Raw genomic sequence first — 26,118 nt, forward strand, 5'->3', positions numbered from 1 at the left:
AGGGTTTTAGGTTGAACCATTTGCCTTATAAAGAACCCTCATCATCCAAAAAGTGATAAAAATGGTTCTTGCTAGAATCCTATCCCTTGGTAGAGAACGCTTTTGGAGTGTTGTGTATGTGGGGTTACTGTATGTGTGCATGTGTATATATGCAAGTGGTATGATGTGTGTGTGTTAAGGTGTGTGAGATGTTCTGTACCTGGTCGTAGTAGGACGGTAATCCAGGGGCAGCTCTGAGAAATGGGGAATCCTCTTGGCCCACTTCACCAGAGAGAATAGCTGCTTATCTGCTGCCTGGCAGATATTGGTGACCAGATCATCTGTCTTTAGACAGAGACATGCAAAACTCAATGATCAGCTATGACAGAGGACACTGGCTATAGGGGGAACACAGTGACAGGGACACTGGCTATAGGAGGAACACAGTGACAGAGGACACTGGCTATAGGAGGAACACAGTGACAGAGGACACTGGCTATAGGAGGAACACAGTGACAGAGGACACTGGCTATAGGAGGAACACAGTGACAGAGGACACTGGCTATAGGAGGAACACAGTGACAGAGGACACTGGCTATAGGAGGAACACAGTGACAGAGGACACTGGCTATAGGAGGAACACAGTGACAGAGGACACTGGCTATAGGAGGAACACAGTGACAGAGGACACTGGCTATAGGAGGAACACAGTGACAGAGGACACTGGCTATAGGAGGAACACAGTGACAGAGGACACTGGCTATAGGAGGAACACAGTGACATGGGACACTGGCTATAGGAGGAACACAGTGACAGGGGACACTGGCTATAGGAGGAACACAGTGACATGGGGCACTGGCTATAGGAGGAACACAGTGACAGGGGACACTGGCTATAGGAGGAACACAGTGACAGAGGGCACTGGCTATAGGAGGAACACAGTGACAGAGGACACTGGCTATAGGAGGAACACAGTGACAGAGGACACTGGCTATAGGAGGAACACAGTGACAGGGGACACTGGCTATAGGAGGAACACAGTGACAGAGGACACTTGCTATAGGAGGAACACAGTGACAGGGGACACTGACTATAGGAGGAACACAGTGACAGGGGACACTGGCAATAGGAGGAACACAGTGACAGAGGACACTGGCTATAGGAGGAACACAGTGACAGAGGACACTGGCTATAGGAGGAACACAGTGACAGAGGACACTGGCTATAGGAGGAACACAGTGACATGGGACACTGGCTATAGGAGGAACACAGTGACAGGGGACACTGGCTATAGGAGGAACACAGTGACAGAGGACACTGGCTATAGGAGGAACACAGTGACAGAGGACACTGGCTATAGGAGGAACACAGTGACAGAGGACACTGGCTATAGGAGGAACACAGTGACAGAGGACACTGGCTATAGGAGGAACACAGTGACAGAGGACACTGGCTATAGGAGGAACACAGTGACAGAGGACACTGGCTATAGGAGGAACACAGTGACAGAGGACACTGGCTATAGGAGGAACACAGTGACAGAGGACACTGGCTATAGGAGGAACACAGTGACAGAGGACACTGGCTATAGGAGGAACACAGTGACAGAGGACACTGGCTATAGGAGGAACACAGTGACATGGGACACTGGCTATAGGAGGAACACAGTGACAGGGGACACTGGCTATAGGAGGAACACAGTGACATGGGGCACTGGCTATAGGAGGAACACAGTGACAGGGGACACTGGCTATAGGAGGAACACAGTGACAGAGGGCACTGGCTATAGGAGGAACACAGTGACAGAGGACACTGGCTATAGGAGGAACACAGTGACAGAGGACACTGGCTATAGGAGGAACACAGTGACAGGGGACACTGGCTATAGGAGGAACACAGTGACAGAGGACACTTGCTATAGGAGGAACACAGTGACAGGGGACACTGACTATAGGAGGAACACAGTGACAGGGGACACTGGCAATAGGAGGAACACAGTGACAGAGGACACTGGCTATAGGAGGAACACAGTGACAGAGGACACTGGCTATAGGAGGAACACAGTGACATGGGACACTGGCTATAGGAGGAACACAGTGACAGAGGACACTGGCTATAGGAGGAACACAGTGACAGAGGACACTGGCTATAGGAGGAACACAGTGACAGGGACACTGGCTATAGGAGGAACAAAGTGACAGAGGACACTGGCTATAGGAGGAACACAGTGACAGAGGACACTGGCTATAGGAGGAACACAGTGACAGAGGACACTGGCTATAGGAGGAACACAGTGACAGAGGACACTGGCTATAGGAGGAACACAGTGACAGAGGACACTGGCTATAGGAGGAACACAGTGACAGAGGACACTGGCTATAGGAGGAACACAGTGACAGAGGACACTGGCTATAGGAGGAACACAGTGACAGAGGACACTGGCTATAGGAGGAACACAGTGACAGAGGACACTGGCTATAGAAGGAACACAGTGACAGAGGACACTGGCTATAGGAGGAACACAGTGACAGGGGACACTGGCTATAGGAGGAACACAGTGACAGAGGACACTGGCTATAGGAGGAACACAGTGACATGGGACACTGGCTATAGGAGGAACACGGTGACAGGGGACACTGACTATAGGAGGAACACAGTGACAGAGGACACTGGCTATAGGAGGAACACAGTGACATGGGACACTGGCTATAAGAGGAACACAGTGACATTGGACACTGGCTATAGGAGGAACACAGTGACAGAGGACACTGGCTATAGGAGGAACACAGTGACAGAGGACACTGGCTATAGGAGGAACACAGTGACAGAGGACACTGGCTATAGGAGGAACACAGTGACAGAGGACACTGGCTATAGGAGGAACACAGTGACATGGGACACTGGCTATAGGAGGAACACAGTGACAGGGGACACTGGCTATAGGAGGAACACAGTGACATGGGGCACTGGCTATAGGAGGAACACAGTGACAGGGGACACTGGCTATAGGAGGAACACAGTGACAGAGGACACTGGCTATAGGAGGAACACAGTGACAGAGGACACTGGCTATAGGAGGAACACAGTGACAGAGGACACTGGCTATAGGAGGAACACAGTGACAGAGGACACTGGCTATAGGAGGAACACAGTGACAGAGGACACTGGCTATAGGAGGAACACAGTGACAGAGGACACTGGCTATAGGAGGAACACAGTGACAGAGGACACTGGCTATAGGAGGAACACAGTGACAGAGGACACTGGCTATAGGAGGAACACAGTGACAGAGGACACTGGCTATAGGAGGAACACAGTGACATGGGACACTGGCTATAGGAGGAACACAGTGACAGGGGACACTGGCTATAGGAGGAACACAGTGACATGGGGCACTGGCTATAGGAGGAACACAGTGACAGGGGACACTGGCTATAGGAGGAACACAGTGACAGAGGGCACTGGCTATAGGAGGAACACAGTGACAGAGGACACTGGCTATAGGAGGAACACAGTGACAGAGGACACTGGCTATAGGAGGAACACAGTGACAGGGGACACTGGCTATAGGAGGAACACAGTGACAGAGGACACTTGCTATAGGAGGAACACAGTGACAGGGGACACTGACTATAGGAGGAACACAGTGACAGGGGACACTGGCAATAGGAGTAACACAGTGACAGAGGACACTGGCTATAGGAGGAACACAGTGACAGAGGACACTGGCTATAGGAGGAACACAGTGACATGGGACACTGGCTATAGGAGGAACACAGTGACAGAGGACACTGGCTATAGGAGGAACACAGTGACAGAGGACACTGGCTATAGGAGGAACACAGTGACAGGGACACTGGCTATAGGAGGAACAAAGTGACAGAGGACACTGGCTATAGGAGGAACACAGTGACAGAGGACACTGGCTATAGGAGGAACACAGTGACAGAGGACACTGGCTATAGGAGGAACACAGTGACAGAGGACACTGGCTATAGGAGGAACACAGTGACAGAGGACACTGGCTATAGGAGGAACACAGTGACAGAGGACACTGGCTATAGGAGGAACACAGTGACAGAGGACACTGGCTATAGGAGGAACACAGTGACAGAGGACACTGGCTATAGGAGGAACACAGTGACAGAGGACACTGGCTATAGAAGGAACACAGTGACAGAGGACACTGGCTATAGGAGGAACACAGTGACAGGGGACACTGGCTATAGGAGGAACACAGTGACAGAGGACACTGGCTATAGGAGGAACACAGTGACATGGGACACTGGCTATAGGAGGAACACGGTGACAGGGGACACTGACTATAGGAGGAACACAGTGACAGAGGACACTGGCTATAGGAGGAACACAGTGACATGGGACACTGGCTATAAGAGGAACACAGTGACATTGGACACTGGCTATAGGAGGAACACAGTGACAGAGGACACTGGCTATAGGAGGAACACAGTGACAGAGGACACTGGCTATAGGAGGAACACAGTGACAGAGGACACTGGCTATAGGAGGAACACAGTGACAGAGGACACTGGCTATAGGAGGAACACAGTGACATGGGACACTGGCTATAGGAGGAACACAGTGACAGGGGACACTGGCTATAGGAGGAACACAGTGACATGGGGCACTGGCTATAGGAGGAACACAGTGACAGGGGACACTGGCTATAGGAGGAACACAGTGACAGGGGACACTGGCTATAGGAGGAACACAGTGACAGAGGACACTGGCTATAGGAGGAACACAGTGACAGGGGACACTGGCAATAGGAGGAACACAGTGACAGAGGACACTGGCTATAGGAGGAACACAGTGACAGAGGACACTGGCTATAGGAGGAACACAGTGACATGGGACACTGGCTATAGGAGGAACACAGTGACAGAGGACACTGGCTATAGGAGGAACACAGTGACAGAGGACACTGGCTGTGGGAGGAACACAGTGACAGAGGACACTGGCTATAGGAGGAACACAGTGACAGAGGACACTGGCTATAGGAGGAACACAGTGACAGAGGACACTGGCTATAGGAGGAACACAGTGACATGGGACACTGGCTATAGGAGGAACACAGTGACAGGGGACACTGGCTATAGGAGGAACACAGTGACAGAGGACACTGGCTATAGGAGGAACACAGTGACAGACTTCTGTCATAGGGGAGTGACAAAAAATATCTGCAGGACATGTAGGCATAGTTCACTGTCAAGTCTGAATAACAGATACAGAGATTGATATATTAGAGACATGGACAGACAGAGGTTTGGACATAGTAACAGAGTTGCCTGCGCTGCCTGGCCATGTAGGCTTCAGCCTTGGTATTGAAAGCCAGTTCAGCGTTCAGCATCTTCTCAGATGATGTCCTCGCTAAAACTACTGGTGGACTCCACCTGCTCCTGATGACGCTCCTTCTGGTGACGCTCCTCCTGATGACGCTCCTCCTGATGACGCTCCTGATGACGCTCATGATGATGCTCCTCCTGACGCTCCTCCTCCTGATGCTCCTGATGATGCTCCTCCTGATGATGCTCCTCCTGATGACACTCCTCCTGATGACACTCCTCCTGATGACACTCCTCCTGACGCTCCTCCTCCTGATGCTCCTGATGATGCTCCTCCTGATGACGCTCTCCTGACGTTCCTCCTCCTGACGCTCCTCCTGATGACGCTCCTCCTGACGCTCCTCCTCCTGATGCTCCTCCTGATGACCCTCCTCCTGATGACGCTTCTCTTGATGACGCTCCTCCTGACGTTCCTCCTCCTGACGCTCCTCCTGATGACGCTCCTCCTGATGACGCTCCTCCTGATGACGCTCCTCCTGATGACGCTCCTCCTGATGACGGTCCTCCTGATGACGCTCCTCCTGATGACACTCCTCCTGATGACGCTCCTCCTGATGACGCTCCTCCTGCTGACACTCCTCCTGATGACGCTCCTCCTGATGACGCTCCTCCTGATGATGCTCCTCCTGATGACGCTCCTCCTGATGACTCTCCTCCTGCTGTTGCTCCTCCTGATGCTACTGATGACGCTCCTTCTGATGACGCTCCTGCTGTTGCTCCTCCTGATGCTCCTGATGACGCTCCTCCTGACGCTCCTGATGACGCTCCTCCTGATGACGCTCCTCCTGATGACGCTCCTCCTGATGACGCTCCTGCTGTTGCTCCTCCTGACGCTCCTGATGACACTCCTCCTGATGCTCCTGATGACGCTCCTCCTGATGACGCTCCTTCTGTTGCTCCTCCTGACACTCCTGATGACACTCCTGCTGTTGCTTCTGCTGATGCTCCTGATGACACTTATCCTGATGACGCTCCTGCTGATGCTCCTGATGATGCTCCTCCTGATGACGCTCCTCCTGATGATGCTCCTCCTGATGACTCTCCTGATGATGCTCCTGCTGACTCTCCTGATGATGCCCCTCCTGATGACGCTCCTCCTGCTGACTCTCCTGTTGACGCTCCTCCTGATGACGCTCCTGCTGTTGCTTCTGCTGATGCTCCTGATGACACTTATCCTGATGACGCTCCTGCTGACGCTCCTGCTGATGCTCCTGCTGATGACACTCCTTCTGATGATACTCCTCTTGATGACACTCCTTCTGATGACACTCCTCCTGATGACACTCCTCCTGATGACACTCCTCCTGATGACTCTCCTCCTGATGACGCTCCTCCTGATGACACTCCTCCTGATGACGCTCCTCCTGATGATGCTCCTCTTGATGATGCTCCTCCTGATGATGCTCCTGCTGACTCTCCTGATGATGCTCCTCCTGGTGACGCTCCGCCTGCTGACTCTCCTGATGATGCTCCTCCTGATGGCGCTCCTGCTGACTCTCCTGATGACGCTCCTCCTGATGACGCTCCTCCCGACACTCCTGATGATGCTCCTGCTGACTCTCCTGATGATGCTCCTCCTGATGACTCTCCTGATGACTCCCCTGATGATGCTCCTGCTGACTCTCCTGATGATGCTCCTCCTGATGGCGCTCCTGCTGACTCTCCTGATGACCCTCCTCCTGATGACGCTCCTCCCGACGCTCCTGATGATGCTCCTGCTGACTCTCCTGATGATGCTCTTCCTGATGACGCTCCTCCTGATGACGCTCCTGATGATGCTCCTGCTGACTATCCTGATGATGCTCCTCCTAATGATGCTCCTGATGCTGCTCCTGCTGACTCTCCTGATGATGCTCCTCCTGATGACGCTCCTCCTGATGGCGCTCCTCCTGCTGACGCTCCTTCTGCACTGCTGCCAAACACATATCCACAGGGCCTTTCATATACTCCCTACCTGTCTCCTGGTCTCCTATTAGTGTCTGGGGGTCACATAGCTACCTACACAAACACTCAGGACTATATTAGAAAGTGTGTGACATTGTAGTGTTTAACTTACCAGGAGGGTCCAAAGACGGGCTTCCTGAAAATGACTTTTTCCAGGTGGAGATCAAATCCTGCCCCTTGTGAAAAGAAACATGATAATCTCACTATAAAACAACATGTTCATGTGTGCAAACATTTCTACCATCTACTAGCCTAGCAGCTAAACATGGTTTATTGTTGCAAGAATTCACAGTTATTTGTTGTCAAATAAAGAAAGAAATGTATTTGTCAGCCAATGTTAGATTTGAACTGTTTTGTAAGCAGAATGGCTAGCTAGCTAGATAAAGTCTAGCTAGTTAGCTAGCTAGCTAGAAGATGAATAGGCTTAAAAATAATCTCTGGTACTCCCTAGCAAGCAACGCATTAGCAAGTAAACTAGCTAGCTAAATAAATGATCTGCAAGTGAGCTAGCTAGGTGTTTTGGCTTTGTAGCTATTTAGCTAACATTAGCTAGTTAACATGACTCAATGACGGTAGCATATTCTCCCTGCCTGAGAAAAATAATAATAAGATTAACACTTACTGATCGTTCATATCAACCTTGTTGTAACTAGGCAAGATAACTTAGCTATGCTAGTTTAGCTAGCCAAAATTACAGTAGTTTAGCAAGCCCATACTAACTACCTAGCATCAGCTAATCTTGTTTGATTGGACAGTTTGTTCAGTCAATCCAAATTCATGTTAATCAAATTTACTTGAAACTCACCCTTGATCGTTTTACTCCTCCATGATCAATCCCATGCAGAAAGAACAAGCTACTAGTCTAAAAACGACTGATAGATATCAGCAAGATCAGGAAGTCATGAATCCTTCAAAATAAAAGTACTTTTCTGTAAACTGTGTAAATTAATATTATCATAACAATCGTCGGATATCATAAAAATCAAACACATGCATTCCTAAAACTAATTATGTCATATATTTGTTTTTATACATAATAATTCAGGCTAAATGGGAACATGAGAACTGAGGAAGTCCTAATACGGATGCCATGATTAACATTTTCATACTGATCTGTAAAACGCAACTCACAAATATGTGAGCCAACTCACAAATATAGGAGCCAACTCACAAATATAGGAGCCAACTCACAAATATAGGAGCCAACTCACAAATACAGGAGCCAACTCACAAATACAGGAGCCAACTCACAAATATACGAGCCAACTCACAAATATACGAGCCAACTCACAAATATAGGAGCCAACTCACAAATATACGAGCCAACTCACAAATATACGAGCCAACTCACAAATATACGAGCCAACTCACACATATACGAGCCAACTCACAAATATACGAGCCAACTCACAAATATACAAGCCATCTCACAAATATACGAGCCAACTCACAACAATTGGAGAGCAGTCATAAACATGTCAAATGCATGTCAAAAACATAATCTGTGGAACCACATGTTGTCACATTCACAAAAACCTATTTGACCACTGTTGTGTTTGCAAAGTAAGAAATATGTTTGTAAAATGTGCTGTGGTAACCAGAAGAAAACCTGACATTTTTTTTGTTAATCATCATTTGTTTTGGTTAATGATGACTCATTTGTTTTTGGATCTTGACATACTGTATGTTGGTAAAATATATGGGCATATTTACAGACTGTGATTTTTATTTAAAAGTTTCATTTTATATTTGCACAATTACATATTTTGTTTAGGACTCACTGCTTCTATGTATTAAACATGAAGAAAATATATCTATATATCTATCTATCTATCTATCTTTCAATTCAATTCAATTCAAGGGGCTTTATTGGCATGGGAAACATGTGTTAACATTGCCAAATCAAGTGAGGTAGATGATATACAAAAGTGAAATAAACAATACAAATTAACAGTAAACATTACACATACAGAAGTTTCAAAACAATAAAGACATTACAAATGTCATATTATATATATATATATACAGTGTTTTAACAATGTACAAATGGTGAAAGGACACAAGATAAAATAAATAAGAATAAATATGGGTTGTATTTACAATGGTGTTTGTTCTTCACTGGTTGCCCTTTTCTCGTGGCACCAGGTCACAAATCTTGCTGCTGTGATGACACACTGTGGAATTTCACCCAGTAGATATGGAAGTTTATCAAAATTGGATTTGTTTTCGAATTCTTTGTGGATCTGTGTAATCTGAGGGAAAAATGTCTCTCTAATATGGTCATACATTGGGCAGGGGGTTAGGAAGTACAGCTCGGTTTCCACCTCATTTTGTGGGCATTGAGCACATAGCCTGTCTTCTCTTGAGAGCCATGTCTGCCTACGGCGGCCTTTCTCAATAGCAAGGCTATGCTCACTGAGTCTGTACATAGTCAAAGCTTTCCTAAATTTTGGGTCAGTCACAGTGGTCAGGTATTCTGCCGCTGTGTACTCTCTGTTTAGGGCCAAATAGCATTCTAGTTTGCTCTGTTTTTTTGTTCATTCATGTTCATGTGTCAAGTAATTATCTTTTTGTTTTCTCATGATTTGGTTGGGTCTAATTGTGCTGCTGTCCTGGGGCTCTGTAGGGTGTGTTTGTGTTTGTGAACAGAGCCCCAGGACCAGCTTGCTTAGGGGACTCTTCTCCAGGTAGGTGATGGCTTTGTTATGGAAGGTTTGGGAATCGCTTCCTTTTAGGTGGTTATAGAATTTAACGGCTCTTTTCTGGATTTTGATAATTAGTGGGTATCGGCCTAATTCTGCTCTGCATGCATTATTTGGTGTTCTACGTTGTACACGGAGGATATTTTTGCAGAATTTTGCGTGCAGAGTCTCAATTTGGTGTTTGTCCCATTTTGTGAAGTCTTGGTTGGTGAGCGGACCCCAGACCTCACAACCATAAAGGGCAATGGGCTCTATGACTGATTCAAGTATTTTTAGCCAAATCCTAATTGGTATGTTGAAATTTTTGTTCCTTTTGATGGCATAGAATGCCCTTCTTGTCTTGTCTCTCAGATCGTTCACAGCTTTGTGGAAGTTACCTGTGGCGCTGATGTTTAGGCCAAGGTATGTAAAGTTTTTTGTGTGCTCTAGGGCAACAGTGTCTAGATTGAATTTGTATTTGTGGTCCTGGTGACTGGACCTTTTTTGGAACACCATTATTTTGGTCTTACTGAGATTTACTGTCAGGGCCCAGGTCTGACAGAATCTGTGCAGAAGATCTAGGTGCTGCTGTAGGCCCTCCTATCTATCTATCTATCTATCTAATCTAATCTTATCTATCTAATCTAATCTATCGCCATACACTTACATCTTAAACACTGCAGCCAAAAGACACACACACACACACACACACACACACACACACACACACACACACACACACACACACACATTCATTTTAAGACTCACTCAGTCTACTTTCCTACCTGTTTGTGCATCTCAATGTTGAGTCCATAAGACATCTCATAGTACTGAAAGACAAAGACAAACATCAGCCTCTCATTTTCTACTTCCTGTTTCTCACACAGTAGAGTCTCACAGACAGTAGAACCACACAGTAGAATCTCACAGACAGTAGAACCACACAGTAGAATCTCACAAACAGTAGAACCACACAGTAGAATCTCACAGACAGTAGAACCACACAGTAGAATCTCACAGACAGTAGAACCACACAGTAGAATCTCACAGACAGTAGAACCACACAGTAGAATCTCACAGACAGTAGAACCACACAGTAGAATCTCACAGACAGTAGAACCACACAGTATAATCTCACAGACAGTAGAACCACACAGTAGAATCTCACAGACAGTAGAACCACACAGGATAATCTCACAGACAGTAGAACCACACAGTAGAATCTCACAGACAGTAGAACCACACAGTAGAATCTCACAGACAGTAGAACCACACAGTAGAATCTCACAAACAGTAGAACCACACAGTAGAATCTCACAGACAGTAGAACCACACAGTAGAATCTCACAGACAGTAGAACCACACAGTAGAATCTCACAGACAGTAGAACCACACAGTAGAATCTCACAGACAGTAGAACCACACAGTAGAATCTCACAGACAGTAGAACCACACAGTAGAATCTCACAGACAGTAGAACCACACAGTATAATCTCACAGACAGTAGAACCACACAGTAGAATCTCACAGACAGTAGAACCACACAGGATAATCTCACAGACAGTAGAACCACACAGTAGAATCTCACAGACAGTAGAACCACACAGTAGAATCTCACAGACAGTAGAACCACACAGTAGAATCTCACAAACAGTAGAACCACACAGTAGAATCTCACAGACAGTAGAACCACACAGTAGAATCTCACAGACAGTAGAACCACACAGTAGAATCTCACAGACAGTAGAACCACACAGTAGAATCTCACAGACAGTAGAACCACACAGTAGAATCTCACAGACAGTAGAACCACACAGTAGAATCTCACAGACAGTAGAACCACACAGTAGAATCTCACAGACAGTAGAACCACACAGTAGAATCTCACAGACAGTAGAACCACACAGGATAATCTCACAGACAGTAGAACCACACAGTAGAATCTCACAGACAGTAGAACCACACAGTAGAATCTCACAGACAGTAGAACCACACAGTAGAATCTCACAGACAGTAGAACCACACAGAACCAATTTTATTTTTGTCAACACAAGTTTACAATTTTAATGTAGAAAATTAAGACAAATAGCATGGACAACATTATTGTCACCCCAGAGCTAGTACTTGTTTCAAATCGTAAACTTAGGTTGACAAAAATAAAATTCCTTCTGCAATGTTAAAAATCCAAATACAATATGTTATCAAAGTAGAAATAGGGAACTATTGAATACAAGTGGTTGTAACTCTCTCTCTCTCATACACACACACACACACACACACACACACACACACACACACACACACACACACACACACACACACACACACACACACACACTACATGAAGCTCACCATAACATAGTGTCTCTGCATCTCTGTCTTCTCATTGGACAGTTTCTCACACTCCAGTTTCAGACTGAGGACAGAGAGAGACATCAACACATACTATCCAGTCAGGTTGTGGTCTGGTCTGGTCTGGTCTGGTCTAATCTGATCAAGTATGGTCTGGTCTGGTCTGAGACATCATCACATACTATCCAGTCAGGTTGTGGTCTGGTCTGGTCTGGTCTGGTCTGAGACATCATCACATACTATCCAGTCAGGTTGTGGTCTGGTCTGGTCTGAGACATCATCACATACTATCCAGTCAGGTTGTAGTTGGTCTGGTCTGGTCTGGTCTAGTAGGGTCTGGTCTGGTCTGGTCTGAGACATCATCACATACTATCCAGTCAGGTTGTGGTCTGGTCTGGTCTGGTCTGAGACATCATCACATACTATCCAGTCAGGTTGTGGTCTGGTCTGGTCTGGTCTGGTCTGAGACATCATCACATACTATCCAGTCAGGTTGTGGTCTGGTCTGGTCTGAGACATCATCACATACTATCCAGTCAGGTTGTGGTCTGGTCTGGTCTGAGACATCATCACATACTATCCAGTCAGGTTGTGGTCTGGTCTGGTCTGGTCTGAGACATCATCACATACTATCCAGTCAGGTTGTAGTCTGGTCTGGTCTGGTCTAGTATGGTCTAGTATGGTCTGGTCTGGTCTGCTCTGAGACATAATCACATACTATCCAGTCAGGTTGTAGTTGGTCTGGTCTGGTCTGGTCTAGTAGGGTCTGGTCTGGTCTGAGACATCATCACATACTATCCAGTCAGGTTGTGGTCTGGTCTGGTCTGAGACATCATCACATACTATCCAGTCAGGTTGTGGTCTGGTCTGGTCTGGTCTGAGACATCATCACATACTATCCAGTCAGGTTGTGGTCTGGTCTGGTCTGGTCTGAGACATCATCACATACTATCCAGTCAGGTTGTGGTCTGGTCTGGTCTGGTCTGGTCTGAGACATCATCACATACTATCCAGTCAGGTTGTGGTCTGGTCTGGTCTGGTCTAATCTGATCTAGTATGGTCTGGTCAGGTCTGGTCTGGTCTGAGACATCAACACATACTATACAGTCAGGTGTTTCACTATATAGACCGCCCTGGGGTGTGTGTATTCCACTATATAGACCCCCCCTTGGGGTGTGTGTGTATTCCACTATATAGACCGCCCTGGGGTGTGTGTGTATTCCACTATATAGACCCCACCTGGGGTGTGTGTGTATTCCACTATATAGACCGCCCTGGGGTGTGTGTATTCCACTATATAGACCCCCCCTTGGGGTGTGTGTGTATTCCACTATATAGACCACCCTGGGGTGTGTGTGTATTCCACTATATAGACCGCCCTGGGGTGTGTGTATTCCACTATATAGACCCCCCCTTGGGGTGTGTGTGTATTCCACTATATAGACCGCCCTGGGGTGTGTGTGTATTCCACTATATAGACCCCCCCTTGGGGTGTGTGTGTATTCCACTATATAGACCGCCCTGGGGTGTGTGTGTATTCCACTATATAGACCCCACCTGGGGTGTGTGTGTATTCCACTATATAGACCGCCCTGGGGTGTGTGTATTCCACTATATAGACCCCCCTGGGGTGTGTGTGTATTCCACTATATAGACCCCCCTTGGGGTGTGTGTGTATTCCACTATATAGACCGCCCTGGGGTGTGTGTGTATTTCACTATATAGACCGCCCTGGGGTGTGTGTGTATTCCACTATATAGACCCCACCTGGGGTGTGTGTGTATTCCACTATATAGACCGCCCTGGGGTGTGTGTATTCCACTATATAGACCCCCCCTTGGGGTGTGTGTGTATTCCACTATATAGACCGCCCTGGGGTGTGTGTGTATTCCACTATATAGACCCCACCTGGGGTGTGTGTGTATTCCACTATATAGACCCCACCTGGGGTGTGTGTGTATTCCACTATATAGACCGCCCTGGGGTGTGTGTGTATTCCACTATATAGACCGCCCTGGGGTGTGTGTGTATTCCACTATATAGACCCCACCTGGGGTGTGTGTGTATTCCACTATATAGACCGCCCTGGGGTGTGTGTATTCCACTATATAGACCCCCCCTTGGGGTGTGTGTGTATTCCACTATATAGACCGCCCTGGGGTGTGTGTGTATTCCACTATATAGACCGCCCTGGGGTGTGTGTATTCCACTATATAGACCCCCCCTTGGGGTGTGTGTGTATTCCACTATATAGACCGCCCTGGGGTGTGTGTGTATTCCACTATATAGACCCCCCCTTGGGGTGTGTGTGTATTCCACTATATAGACCGCCCTGGGGTGTGTGTGTATTCCACTATATAGACCCCACCTGGGGTGTGTGTGTATTCCACTATATAGACCGCCCTGGGGTGTGTGTATTCCACTATATAGACCCCCCCCTGGGGTGTGTGTGTATTCCACTATATAGACCGCCCTGGGGTGTGTGTGTATTCCACTATATAGACCCCCCCTTGGGGTGTGTGTGTATTCCACTATATAGACCGCCCTGGGGTGTGTGTGTATTCCACTATATAGACCCCCCCTTGGGGTGTGTGTGTATTCCACTATATAGACCGCCCTGGGGTGTGTGTGTATTCCACTATATAGACCCCACCTGGGGTGTGTGTGTATTCCACTATATAGACCCCACCTGGGGTGTGTGTGTATTCCACTATATAGACCCCCCCTTGGGGTGTGTGTGTATTCCACTATATAGACCGCCCTGGGGTGTGTGTGTATTCCACTATATAGACCCCCCTGGGGTGTGTGTGTATTCCACTATATAGACCCCCCTGGGGTGTGTGTGTATTCCACTATATAGACCCCACCTGGGGTGTGTGTGTATTCCACTATATAGACCGCCCTGGGGTGTGTGTGTATTCCACTATATAGACCCCACCTGGGGTGTGTGTGTATTCCACTATATAGACCGCCCTGGGGTGTGTGTGTATTCCACTATATAGACCCCACCTGGGGTGTGTGTGTATTCCACTATATAGACCGCCCTGGGGTGTGTGTGTATTCCACTATATAGACCCCCCCTTGGGGTGTGTGTGTATTCCACTATATAGACCGCCCTGGGGTGTGTGTGTATTCCACTATATAGACCCCACCTGGGGTGTGTGTGTATTCCACTATATAGACCGCCCTGGGGTGTGTGTGTATTCCACTATATAGACCCCCCCTTGGGGTGTGTGTGTATTCCACTATATAGACCGCCCTGGGGTGTGTGTGTATTCCACTATATGTACTTCAGTATATAGACCCCCCCCCCCCCCTCCATGAGGGGTGTGTTACCTGTGAAACTGAGCCTGTAGGAACTGAAACTCCTCCTTGATGCGGTCACATGACTCTGACACAGTGAACTTGAAGGGCTGGCCCGGCTGGTGAGGTACCTGGGGGGGTCAACAACAATAACAACATATCAAAAGCCCCCTCCTGATAAGAGCACATCACATAGAACAAATTGAGAACACCATTGTGTTCGTGAGAGTCTCATCTTTCCATGGAGGGGTCATAATAGTGGTCAGCCCAAACAGTTCGGACTCTACAGGCAGAAGTGCCGACGAGTCCCATGACGCTTGTGGGAGTCGAAGAGCAAAACGGAGAACACCACCATGTTTGTGAGAGTCTCATCTTTCCACTACAGTGAAGTCAGATTTTCGGGATGTCTCCTGGTCTGACAAACAGCGCTGCAACTTTGCAACCTTTTACCGCGGATGCTGAAGGCCGACATCGACAGATGTGCTGGATTGAGACACAGCCCATGCCAGAAAAACAGACTTAAACAGATTGGGTGGATTGAGACACAGCCCATGCCAGAAAAACAGACTTAAACAGATTGGGTGGATTGAGACACAGCCCATGCCAGAAAAACAGACTTAAACAGATGTGGTGGATTGAGACACAGCCCATGCCAGAAAAACAAATTTAAACAGATTGGGTGGATTGAGACACAGCCCATGCCAGAAAAACAGACTTAAACAGATGTGGTGGATTGAGACACAGCCCATGCCAGAAAAACAGACTTAAACAGATTGGGTGGATTGAGACACAGCCCATGCCAGAAAAACAGACTTAAACAGATGTGGTGGATTGAGACACAGCCCATGCCAGAAAAACAAACTTAAACAGATTGGGTGGATTGAGACACAGCCCATGCCAGAAAAACAAATTTAAACAGATTGGGTGGATTGAGACACAGCCCATGCCAGAAAAACAAATTTAAACAGATTGGGTGGATTGAGACACAGCCCATGCCAGAAAAACAGACTTAAACAGATGTGGTGGATTGAGACACAGCCCATGTCAAGAAAACGGACTTAAACAGACAGATTTATCTGGGGAATGTGTATTATGCTAACTGGGTTTGAACGGGGGCGTGGACAGCGACTCTAGGGGGGGTTTAAAACTCTTTGGTTCATTATTCACACCATCAGCATTCACTGCTTCAAGTTCAGTAGCCTTCCTCTCCTCTCCTCTCCTCTCCTCTCCTCTCCTAGTTGGGTGTCAGTAGCCTTCCTCTCCTCTCCTCTCCTCTCCTCTCCTAGTTGGGTGTCAGTAGCCTTCCTCTCTTCTCTTCTCTTCTCTTCTCTTCTCTCCTCTCATCTCCTAGTTGGGTGTCAGTAGCCTTCCTCTCCTCTCCTAGTTGGGTGTCAGTAGCCTTCCTCTCCTCTCCTCTCCTCTCCTCTCATCTCCTCTCCTAGTTGGGTGTCAGTAACCTTCCTCTCCTCTCCTCTCCTCTCCTGTCCTGTCCAATCCTGACCAGTCCTCTCCTCTCCTCTCCTCTCCTCTCCTCTCCTCTCCTCTCCTCTCCTGTCCTGTCCTCTCCTCTCCTCTCCTCTCCTCGTTGGGTGTCAGTAACCTTCCTCTCCTCTCCTAGTTGGGATGTGAGATCAACTGTACTTATATGTCTATATACAGTATGTCTAATTGAAATAGACTAGGCTGCCTATACATGGACAGGGAATCACGTGTCAGTTATCTTTCCAAAGAAATTAACTTAAAGTTGCACTATGCAGAAATAGCTCCACCATTTCCTAGTTGCTAAAATTCTAATAGTTTGCGTAATTTCAGTTTGTGACAAAACAAGCAAGTATAGTACAGAAGAGAGTTTCCCAAAGCGAGTACACTACACAGTGTCAAAGCTTGATGATGGTTATGTGAATCCGCTGTGTAGTGCTAGGGAAAAACCCAAAACGTGGATCTATTGGGGGGGCCGCAGGACCGAGTTTGGGAAACCCTAAAGTAGAGAATCATTGTACCATCTGAGCCGATGTGAAATATATTTTCAATAACCAAAACTATTATATGTTCAGCTGTTTGAAGCTGGTAAATTGCTAAATTGTAGTCACTGCGCCGCTATTGGCCTATTTATTGCCTTACCTCCTTACTTCATTTGCGCACACTGTATACAGATTTGTCTATTGTGTTATTGACTGTACGTTTGTTTATCCCATGTGTAAATCTGTGCTGTTGTTTTTGTCACACTGCTTTGCTTTATCTTGGCCAGGTCGCAGTTGGAAATGAGAACAAGTTCTCAACTGGCCGACCCGGTTAAATAAAAGTTACACAAAATAAAAAAGACTTTGCTCTGTTATCTTGTGTTGTCTTGGCTGTGTGCTTAGGGTCATCGTCCTGTTGGAAGGTGAACCTTTGCCCCAGTCTGAGGTCCTGAGTGTTCTGGAGCAGGTTTTCATCAAGGATCTCTCTGTACTTTGCTCTGTTCGTCTTTCCCTCGATCCTGACTAGTCGCCCAATACCTGTCGCTGAATAACATCCCCACAGCATGTTGCTGCCACCATCATGCTTCACCGTAGGGATGGTGCCAACTTTCCTCCGTATGTGACATTTGGCATTCAAGCCAAAGAGTTCAATCTTGGTTTCATCAGACCAGAGAATCTTGTCTCTCGTGGTCTGGGAGACTTTAGGTGAATTTTGGCAAACACCTGTCATGTGCCTTTTACTAAGGAATGGCTTCTGTCTGGAAAGGTCTGATTGGTAGAGTGCTGCAGAGAGGGTTGTCCTTCTAGAAGGTTCTCCCATCTCAACAGACAAACTCTTGAGCTGAGTGACCATTGGGTTCTTGGTCACCTCCCTGACAAAGGCCCTCTCACCAAATTGCTCAGATTGGGAAGCCAGCTCTAGGAAGAGTCTTGGTGGTTCCAAACTTCCAAATGTATTCCGTTTAAGAAGGATGGAAGCACCTTAAACGCTGCAGACATTTTTTATTACCCTTCTCCAGATCTGTGACTCGACACCATTGAGTCTCGGAGCTCTATGGAAAATGTCCTTTGACCTCATGGCTTGGTTTTTGCTCTGACACACATTGTCAACTGTGGGACCTTGTAAAGACATCCAAATCATGTCCAATCAATTGAATTGACCACAGGTGGACTCCAATTAAAGTTGTAGAAACATCTCAAGGATGATCAATGGAAACAGGATGCACCTGAGATCAATTTAGAGTCTCATAGAAAAGGGTCTGAATACTTATGTAAATAAGGTGCAAGGTTCTATTTTTTATATATATATATATATATTTGAAAAAATGTGTAAAAAGCTGTTTTCTTCTTGTCAGGACAGTAGAAGGAGACACTATGAGCTGAATATAACATAATGTTAGTGGAAGGGAGGACCGTAGAAGGAGACACTATGAGCTGAATATAACAGAATGTTAGTGGAAGGGAGGACCGTAGAAGGAGACACTATGAGCTGAATATAACAGAATGTTAGTGGAAGGGAGGACAGTAGAAGGAGACACTATGAGCTGAATATAACAGAATGTTAGTGGAAGGGAGGACAGTAGAAGGAGACACTATGAGCTGAATATAACAGAATGTTAGTGGAAGGGAGGACAGTAGAAGGAGACACTATGAGCTGAATATAACAGAATGTTAGTGGAAGGGAGGACAGTAGAAGGAGACACTATGAGCTGAATATAACAGAATGTTAGTGGAAGGGAGGACAGTAGAAGGAGACACTATGAGCTGAATATAACAGAATGTTAGTGGAAGGGAGGACAGTAGAAGGAGACACTATGAGCTGAATATAACAGAATGTTAGTGGAAGGGAGGACAGTAGAAGGAGACACTATGAGCTGAATATAACAGAATGTTAGTGGAAGGGAGGACAGTAGAAGGAGACACTATGAGCTGAATATAACATAATGTTAGTGGAAGGGAGGACCGTAGAAGGAGACACTATGAGCTGAATATAACAGAATGTCAGTGGAAGGGAGGACAGTAGAAGGAGACACTATGAGCTGAATATAACAGAATGTCAGTGGAAGGGAGGACAGTAGAAGGAGACACTATGAGCTGAATATAACAGAATGTTAGTGGAAGGGAGGACAGTAGAAGGAGACACTATGAGCTGAATATAACAGAATGTTAGTGGAAGGGAGGACAGTAGAAGGAGACACTATGAGCTGAATATAACAGAATGTTAGTGGAAGGGAGGACAGTAGAAGGAGACACTATGAGCTGAATATAACAGAATGTTAGTGGAAGGGAGGACAGTAGAAGGAGACACTATGAGCTGAATATAACAGAATGTTAGTGGAAGGGAGGACAGTAGAAGGAGACACTATGAGCTGAATATAACAGAATGTTAGTGGAAGGGAGGACAGTAGAAGGAGACACTATGAGCTGAATATAACAGAATGTTAGTGGAAGGGAGGACAGTAGAAGGAGACACTATGAGCTGAATATAACAGAATGTTAGTGGAAGGGAGGACAGTAGAAGGAGACACTATGAGCTGAATATAACAGAATGTTAGTGGAAGGGAGGACAGTAGAAGGAGACACTATGAGCTGAATATAACAGAATGTTAGTGGAAGGGAGGACAGTAGAAGGAGACACTATGAGCTGAATATAACAGAATGTTAGTGGAAGGGAGGACAGTAGAAGGAGACACTATGAGCTGAATATAACATAATGTTAGTGGAAGGGAGGACCGTAGAAGGAGACACTATGAGCTGAATATAACAGAATGTCAGTGGAAGGGAGGACAGTAGAAGGAGACACTATGAGCTGAATATAACAGAATGTCAGTGGAAGGGAGGACAGTAGAAGGAGACACTATGAGCTGAATATAACAGAATGTTAGTGGAAGGGAGGACAGTAGAAGGAGACACTATGAGCTGAATATAACAGAATGTTAGTGGAAGGGAGGACAGTAGAAGGAGACACTATGAGCTGAATATAACAGAATGTTAGTGGAAGGGAGGACAGTAGAAGGAGACACTATGAGCTGAATATAACAGAATGTTAGTGGAAGGGAGGACAGTAGAAGGAGACACTATGAGCTGAATATAACAGAATGTTAGTGGAAGGGAGGACAGTAGAAGGAGACACTATGAGCTGAATATAACAGAATGTTAGTGGAAGGGAGGACAGTAGAAGGAGACACTATGAGCTGAATATAACAGAATGTTAGTGGAAGGGAGGACAGTAGAAGGAGACACTATGAGCTGAACATAACATAATGTTAGTGGAAGGGAGGACAGTAGAAGGAGACACTATGAGCTGAATATAACAGAATGTTAGTGGAAGGGAGGACAGTAGAAGGAGACACTATGAGCTGAATATAACAGAATGTTAGTGGAAGGGAGGACAGTAACAGGAGACACTATGAGCTGAATATAACAGAATGTTAGTGGAAGGGAGGACAGTAGAAGGAGACACTATGAGCTGAATATAACAGAATGTTAGTGGAAGGGAGGACAGTAGAAGGAGACACTATGAGCTGAACATAACAGAATGTCAGTGGAAGGGAGGACAGTAGAAGGAGACACTATGAGCTGAATATAACAGAATGTTAGTGGAAGGGAGGACAGTAGAAGGAGACACTATGAGCTGAATATAACATAATGTTAGTGGAAGGGAGGACAGTAGAAGGAGACACTATGAGCTGAATATAACAGAATGTTAGTGGAAGGGAGGACAGTAGAAGGAGACACTATGAGCTGAATATAACAGAATGTTAGTGGAAGGGAGGACAGTAGAAGGAGACACTATGAGCTGAACATAACAGAATGTCAGTGGAAGGGAGGACAGTAGAAGGAGACACTATGAGCTGAATATAACAGAATGTTAGTGGAAGGGAGGACAGTAGAAGGAGACACTATGAGCTGAATATAACAGAATGTTAGTGGAAGGGAGGACAGTAGAAGGAGACACTATGAGCTGAATATAACAGAATGTTAGTGGAAGGGAGGACAGTAGAAGGAGACACTATGAGCTGAATATAACAGAATGTTAGTGGAAGGGAGGACAGTAACAGGAGACACTATGAGCTGAACATAACAGAATGTTAGTGGAAGGGAGGACAGTAGAAGGAGACACTATGAGCTGAATATAACAGAATGTTAGTGGAAGGGAGGACAGTAGAAGGAGACACTATGAGCTGAATATAACAGAATGTTAGTGGAAGGGAGGACAGTAACAGGAGACACTATGAGCTGAACATAACAGAATGTCAGTGGAAGGGAGGACAGTAACAGGAGACACTATGAGCTGAATATAACAGAATGTTAGTGGAAGGGAGGACAGTAGAAGGAGACACTATGAGCTGAATATAACAGAATGTTAGTGGAAGGGAGGACAGTAGAAGGAGACACTATGAGCTGAATATAACAGAATGTTAGTGGAAGGGAGGACAGTAGAAGGAGACACTATGAGCTGAATATAACAGAATGTTAGTGGAAGGGAGGACAGTAGAAGGAGACACTATGAGCTGAATATAACAGAATGTTAGTGGAAGGGAGGACAGTAACAGGAGACACTATGAGCTGAACATAACAGAATGTTAGTGGAAGGGAGGACAGTAACAGGAGACACTATGAGCTGAACATAACAGAATGTTAGTGGAAGGGAGGACAGTAGAAGGAGACACTATGAGCTGAACATAACAGAATGTTAGTGGAAGGGAGGACAGTAGAAGGAGACACTATGAGCTGAATATAACAGAATGTTAGTGGAAGGGAGGACAGTAGAAGGAGACACTATGAGCTGAATATAACAGAATGTTAGTGGAAGGGAGGACAGTAGAAGGAGACACTATGAGCTGAATATAACAGAATGTTAGTGGAAGGGAGGACAGTAGAAGGAGACACTATGAGCTGAATATAACAGAATGTTAGTGGAAGGGAGGACAGTAGAAGGAGACACTATGAGCTGAATATAACAGAATGTTAGTGGAAGGGAGGACAGTAGAAGGAGACACTATGAGCTGAATATAACAGAATGTTAGTGGAAGGGAGGACAGTAACAGGAGACACTATGAGCTGAACATAACAGAATGTTAGTGGAAGGGAGGACAGTAGAAGGAGACACTATGAGCTGAATATAACAGAATGTTAGTGGAAGGGAGGACAGTAGAAGGAGACACTATGAGCTGAATATAACAGAATGTTAGTGGAAGGGAGGACAGTAACAGGAGACACTATGAGCTGAACATAACAGAATGTCAGTGGAAGGGAGGACAGTAACAGGAGACACTATGAGCTGAATATAACAGAATGTTAGTGGAAGGGAGGACAGTAGAAGGAGACACTATGAGCTGAATATAACAGAATGTTAGTGGAAGGGAGGACAGTAGAAGGAGACACTATGAGCTGAATATAACAGAATGTTAGTGGAAGGGAGGACAGTAGAAGGAGACACTATGAGCTGAATATAACAGAATGTTAGTGGAAGGGAGGACAGTAGAAGGAGACACTATGAGCTGAATATAACAGAATGTTAGTGGAAGGGAGGACAGTAACAGGAGACACTATGAGCTGAACATAACAGAATGTTAGTGGAAGGGAGGACAGTAACAGGAGACACTATGAGCTGAACATAACAGAATGTTAGTGGAAGGGAGGACAGTAACAGGAGACACTATGAGCTGAACATAACAGAATGTTAGTGGAAGGGAGGACAGTAAAAGGAGACACTATGAGCTGAATATAACAGTCAGTGGAAGGGAGGACAGTAACAGGAGACACTATGAGCTGAACATAACAGTCAGTAGAAGGGAGGACAGTAACAGGAGACACTATGAGCTGAATAAAACAGTCAGTGGAAGGGAGGACAGTAACAGGAGACACTATGAGCTGAACATAACAGAATGTTAGTGGAAGGGAGGACAGTAGAAGGAGACACTATGAGCTGAATATAACAGAATGTTAGTGGAAGGGAGGACAGTAACAGGAGACACTATGAGCTGAATAAAACAGTCAGTGGAAGAGAGGACAGTAACAGGAGACACTATGAGCTGAATAAAACAGTCAGTGGAAGAGATGACAGTAACAGGAGACACTATGAGCTGAATATAACAGTCAGTGGAAGGGAGGACAGTAACAGGAGACACTATGAGCTGAATAAAACAGTCAGTGGAAGAGAGGACAGTAACAGGAGACACTATGAGCTGAACATAACAGAATGTCAGTGGAAGGGAGGACAGTAACAGGAGACACTATGAGCTGAACATAACAGAATGTCAGTGGAAGGGAGGACAGTAACAGGAGACACTATGAGCTGAACATAACAGTCAGTAGAAGGGAGGACAGTAACAGGAGACACTATGAGCTGAACATAACAGTCAGTAGAAGGGAGGACAGTAACAGGAGACACTATGAGCTGAATAAAACAGTCAGTGGAAGGGAGGACAGTAGAAGGAGACACTATGAGCTGAATATAACAGAATGTTAGTGGAAGGGAGGACAGTAGAAGGCGACACTATGAGCTGAACATAACAGTGGAAGAGCCTTTATAGCTCATAAATATTGATGCCAAATGTTTTGTCTTTGCCTACAAATCGCCCCACTCCTAAAAGGTAGGCATTATCCTATATACAAATCGTCCCACTCCTAAAAGGTAGGCATTATCCTATATGCAAATCGCCCCACTCCTAAAAGGTTGGCATTATCCTATATAAAAATCGTCCCACTCCTAAAAGGTTGGCATTATCCTATATGCAAATCGCCCCACTCCTAAAATGCAGGCATTATCCTATATACAAATCGCCCAACTCCTAAAAGGTTGGCTTTATCCTATATGCAAATCGCCCCACTCCTAAAAGGTTGGCATTATCCTATATGCAAATCGCCCCACTCCTAAAAGGTTGGCATTATCCTCTATGCAAATCGCCCCACTCCCAAAAGGTTGGCATTATCCTATATGCAAATCGCCCCACTCCTAAAAGGTAGGCATTATCCTATATGCAAATTGCCCCACTCCTAAAAGGTTGGCATTATCCTATATGCAAATCGCCCCACTCCTAAAAGGTTGGCATTATCCTATATGCAAATCGCCCCACTCCTAAAAGGTTGGCATATCCTATATGCAAATCGCCCCACTCCTAAAAGGTTGGTATTATCCTATATGCAAATCGCCCCACTCCTAAAAGGTTGGCATTATCCTCTATGCAAATCGCCCCACTCCCAAAAGGTTGGCATTATCCTATATGCAAATCGCCCCACTCCTAAAAGGTAGGCATTATCCTATATGCAAATCGCCCCACTCCTAAAAGGTTGGCATTATCCTATATGCAAATCGCCCCACTCCTAAAAGGTAGGCTTTATCCTCTCTAGGGTAGGGGGCAGCATTCGGTATTTTGGATGAAAAGCATGCCCAAATTAAACGGCCTTCAACTCGCGCCCAGAAGATATGACATGCATATAACTGGTAGATTTGGATAGAAAAAACACGCTAAAGTTTCCAAAACTGTTAAAATAGTGTCTGTGAGTATAACAGAACTGATTTGGCAGGCGAAAACCTGAGAAAAATCAATTCAGAAGTCGTTTTTTTTGTTGGTTTTGTAGTCTTCTATTCAATGTCATTACAGTATCCATTGACTTAGGACTCCATTTGCAGTTCTTATGCCTTCCACTAGATGTCAACAGTCTTTAAAAATCGTTTCAGGCTTGTATTCTTATAAATGAGGGAGTAAGACCAGTCTGAACGAGTGGACCCTAACGTGACGCAGAGTTTTTTCAGGCGCATGTGCATTTCTTGTTTACCTTTTATATTGACGTTATTGTCCGGTTGAAATATTATAGATCATTTAGGCTAAAAAACAACGTGAGTATTGAATATAAACATCGTTTGACATGTTTCTATGAACTTTACGGATACAATTTGGATTTTTTTGTCTGATTGTTTTGACTGCGTTTGAGCCTGTGGATTACTGAAGAAAACGCGCTAACAAAACTGAGGTTTTTGGATATAAAGAGACTTCATCGAACAAAAGGAACATTTATTGAGTAAATTAATGTCTTCTGATTGCCACCATATAAAGATCATCAAAGGTAAGGGATTAATTTTATCACTATTTCTGAGTTTTGTAACGCTTCTGCTTGGCTGGTTATTGTTTGTAATAATTTGTCAACAGGGCTATGTTCTGGGCTAGGTATGTTCTGGGCTAGGCATGCTTTTGCCGAAAAGCATTTTATAAATAGGACACTGTGGTTGGTTTAACAAGAAGTTCATCTTTAAAATATGTTTTGTTTTCTGAATTTTTATAATGAGCATTTCTGTAATTGAATTTGGCGCTCTGCAATCTCACTGGATGTTGGCCAGATGGGACGCTAGCGTCCCACATACCCTAGAGAGGTTAACGACCGTTCCACAGGTGCATGTTCAGTAATTGTTTATGGGCCATTGAACAAGTATGGGAAACAGTGTTTAAACTCTTTACAATGATGATCTGTGAAGCTAGCGTCCCTCATACCCTAGTGAGGTTATCCTCTATGCAAATTGTCCAGCTG

The 26,118-nt window shown here is 45.7% G+C and overlaps 1 protein-coding gene across 1 annotated transcript in view; it reads right to left on the reverse strand.

Moving 5' to 3' along the window:
• Positions 1-26,118, reverse strand: part of LOC110525061 (transducin-like enhancer protein 4) — a 132,597-nt gene that overhangs the window by 99,821 nt on the left and 6,658 nt on the right. Inside the window, exons 2-4 of the mRNA XM_036979170.1 lie at positions 15,659-15,756; positions 12,323-12,386; positions 10,756-10,800 (exon numbers count right to left, since the gene is read on the reverse strand). Coding sequence (XP_036835065.1) covers positions 10,756-10,800; positions 12,323-12,386; positions 15,659-15,756 — 207 coding nt within the window. The remainder of the gene's footprint in view (positions 1-10,755; positions 10,801-12,322; positions 12,387-15,658; positions 15,757-26,118) is intronic.

This window comes from Oncorhynchus mykiss, chromosome 6 (genome assembly GCF_013265735.2).
Source record: "Oncorhynchus mykiss isolate Arlee chromosome 6, USDA_OmykA_1.1, whole genome shotgun sequence".
NCBI classification, from domain to species: Eukaryota; Metazoa; Chordata; class Actinopteri; order Salmoniformes; family Salmonidae; genus Oncorhynchus; species Oncorhynchus mykiss.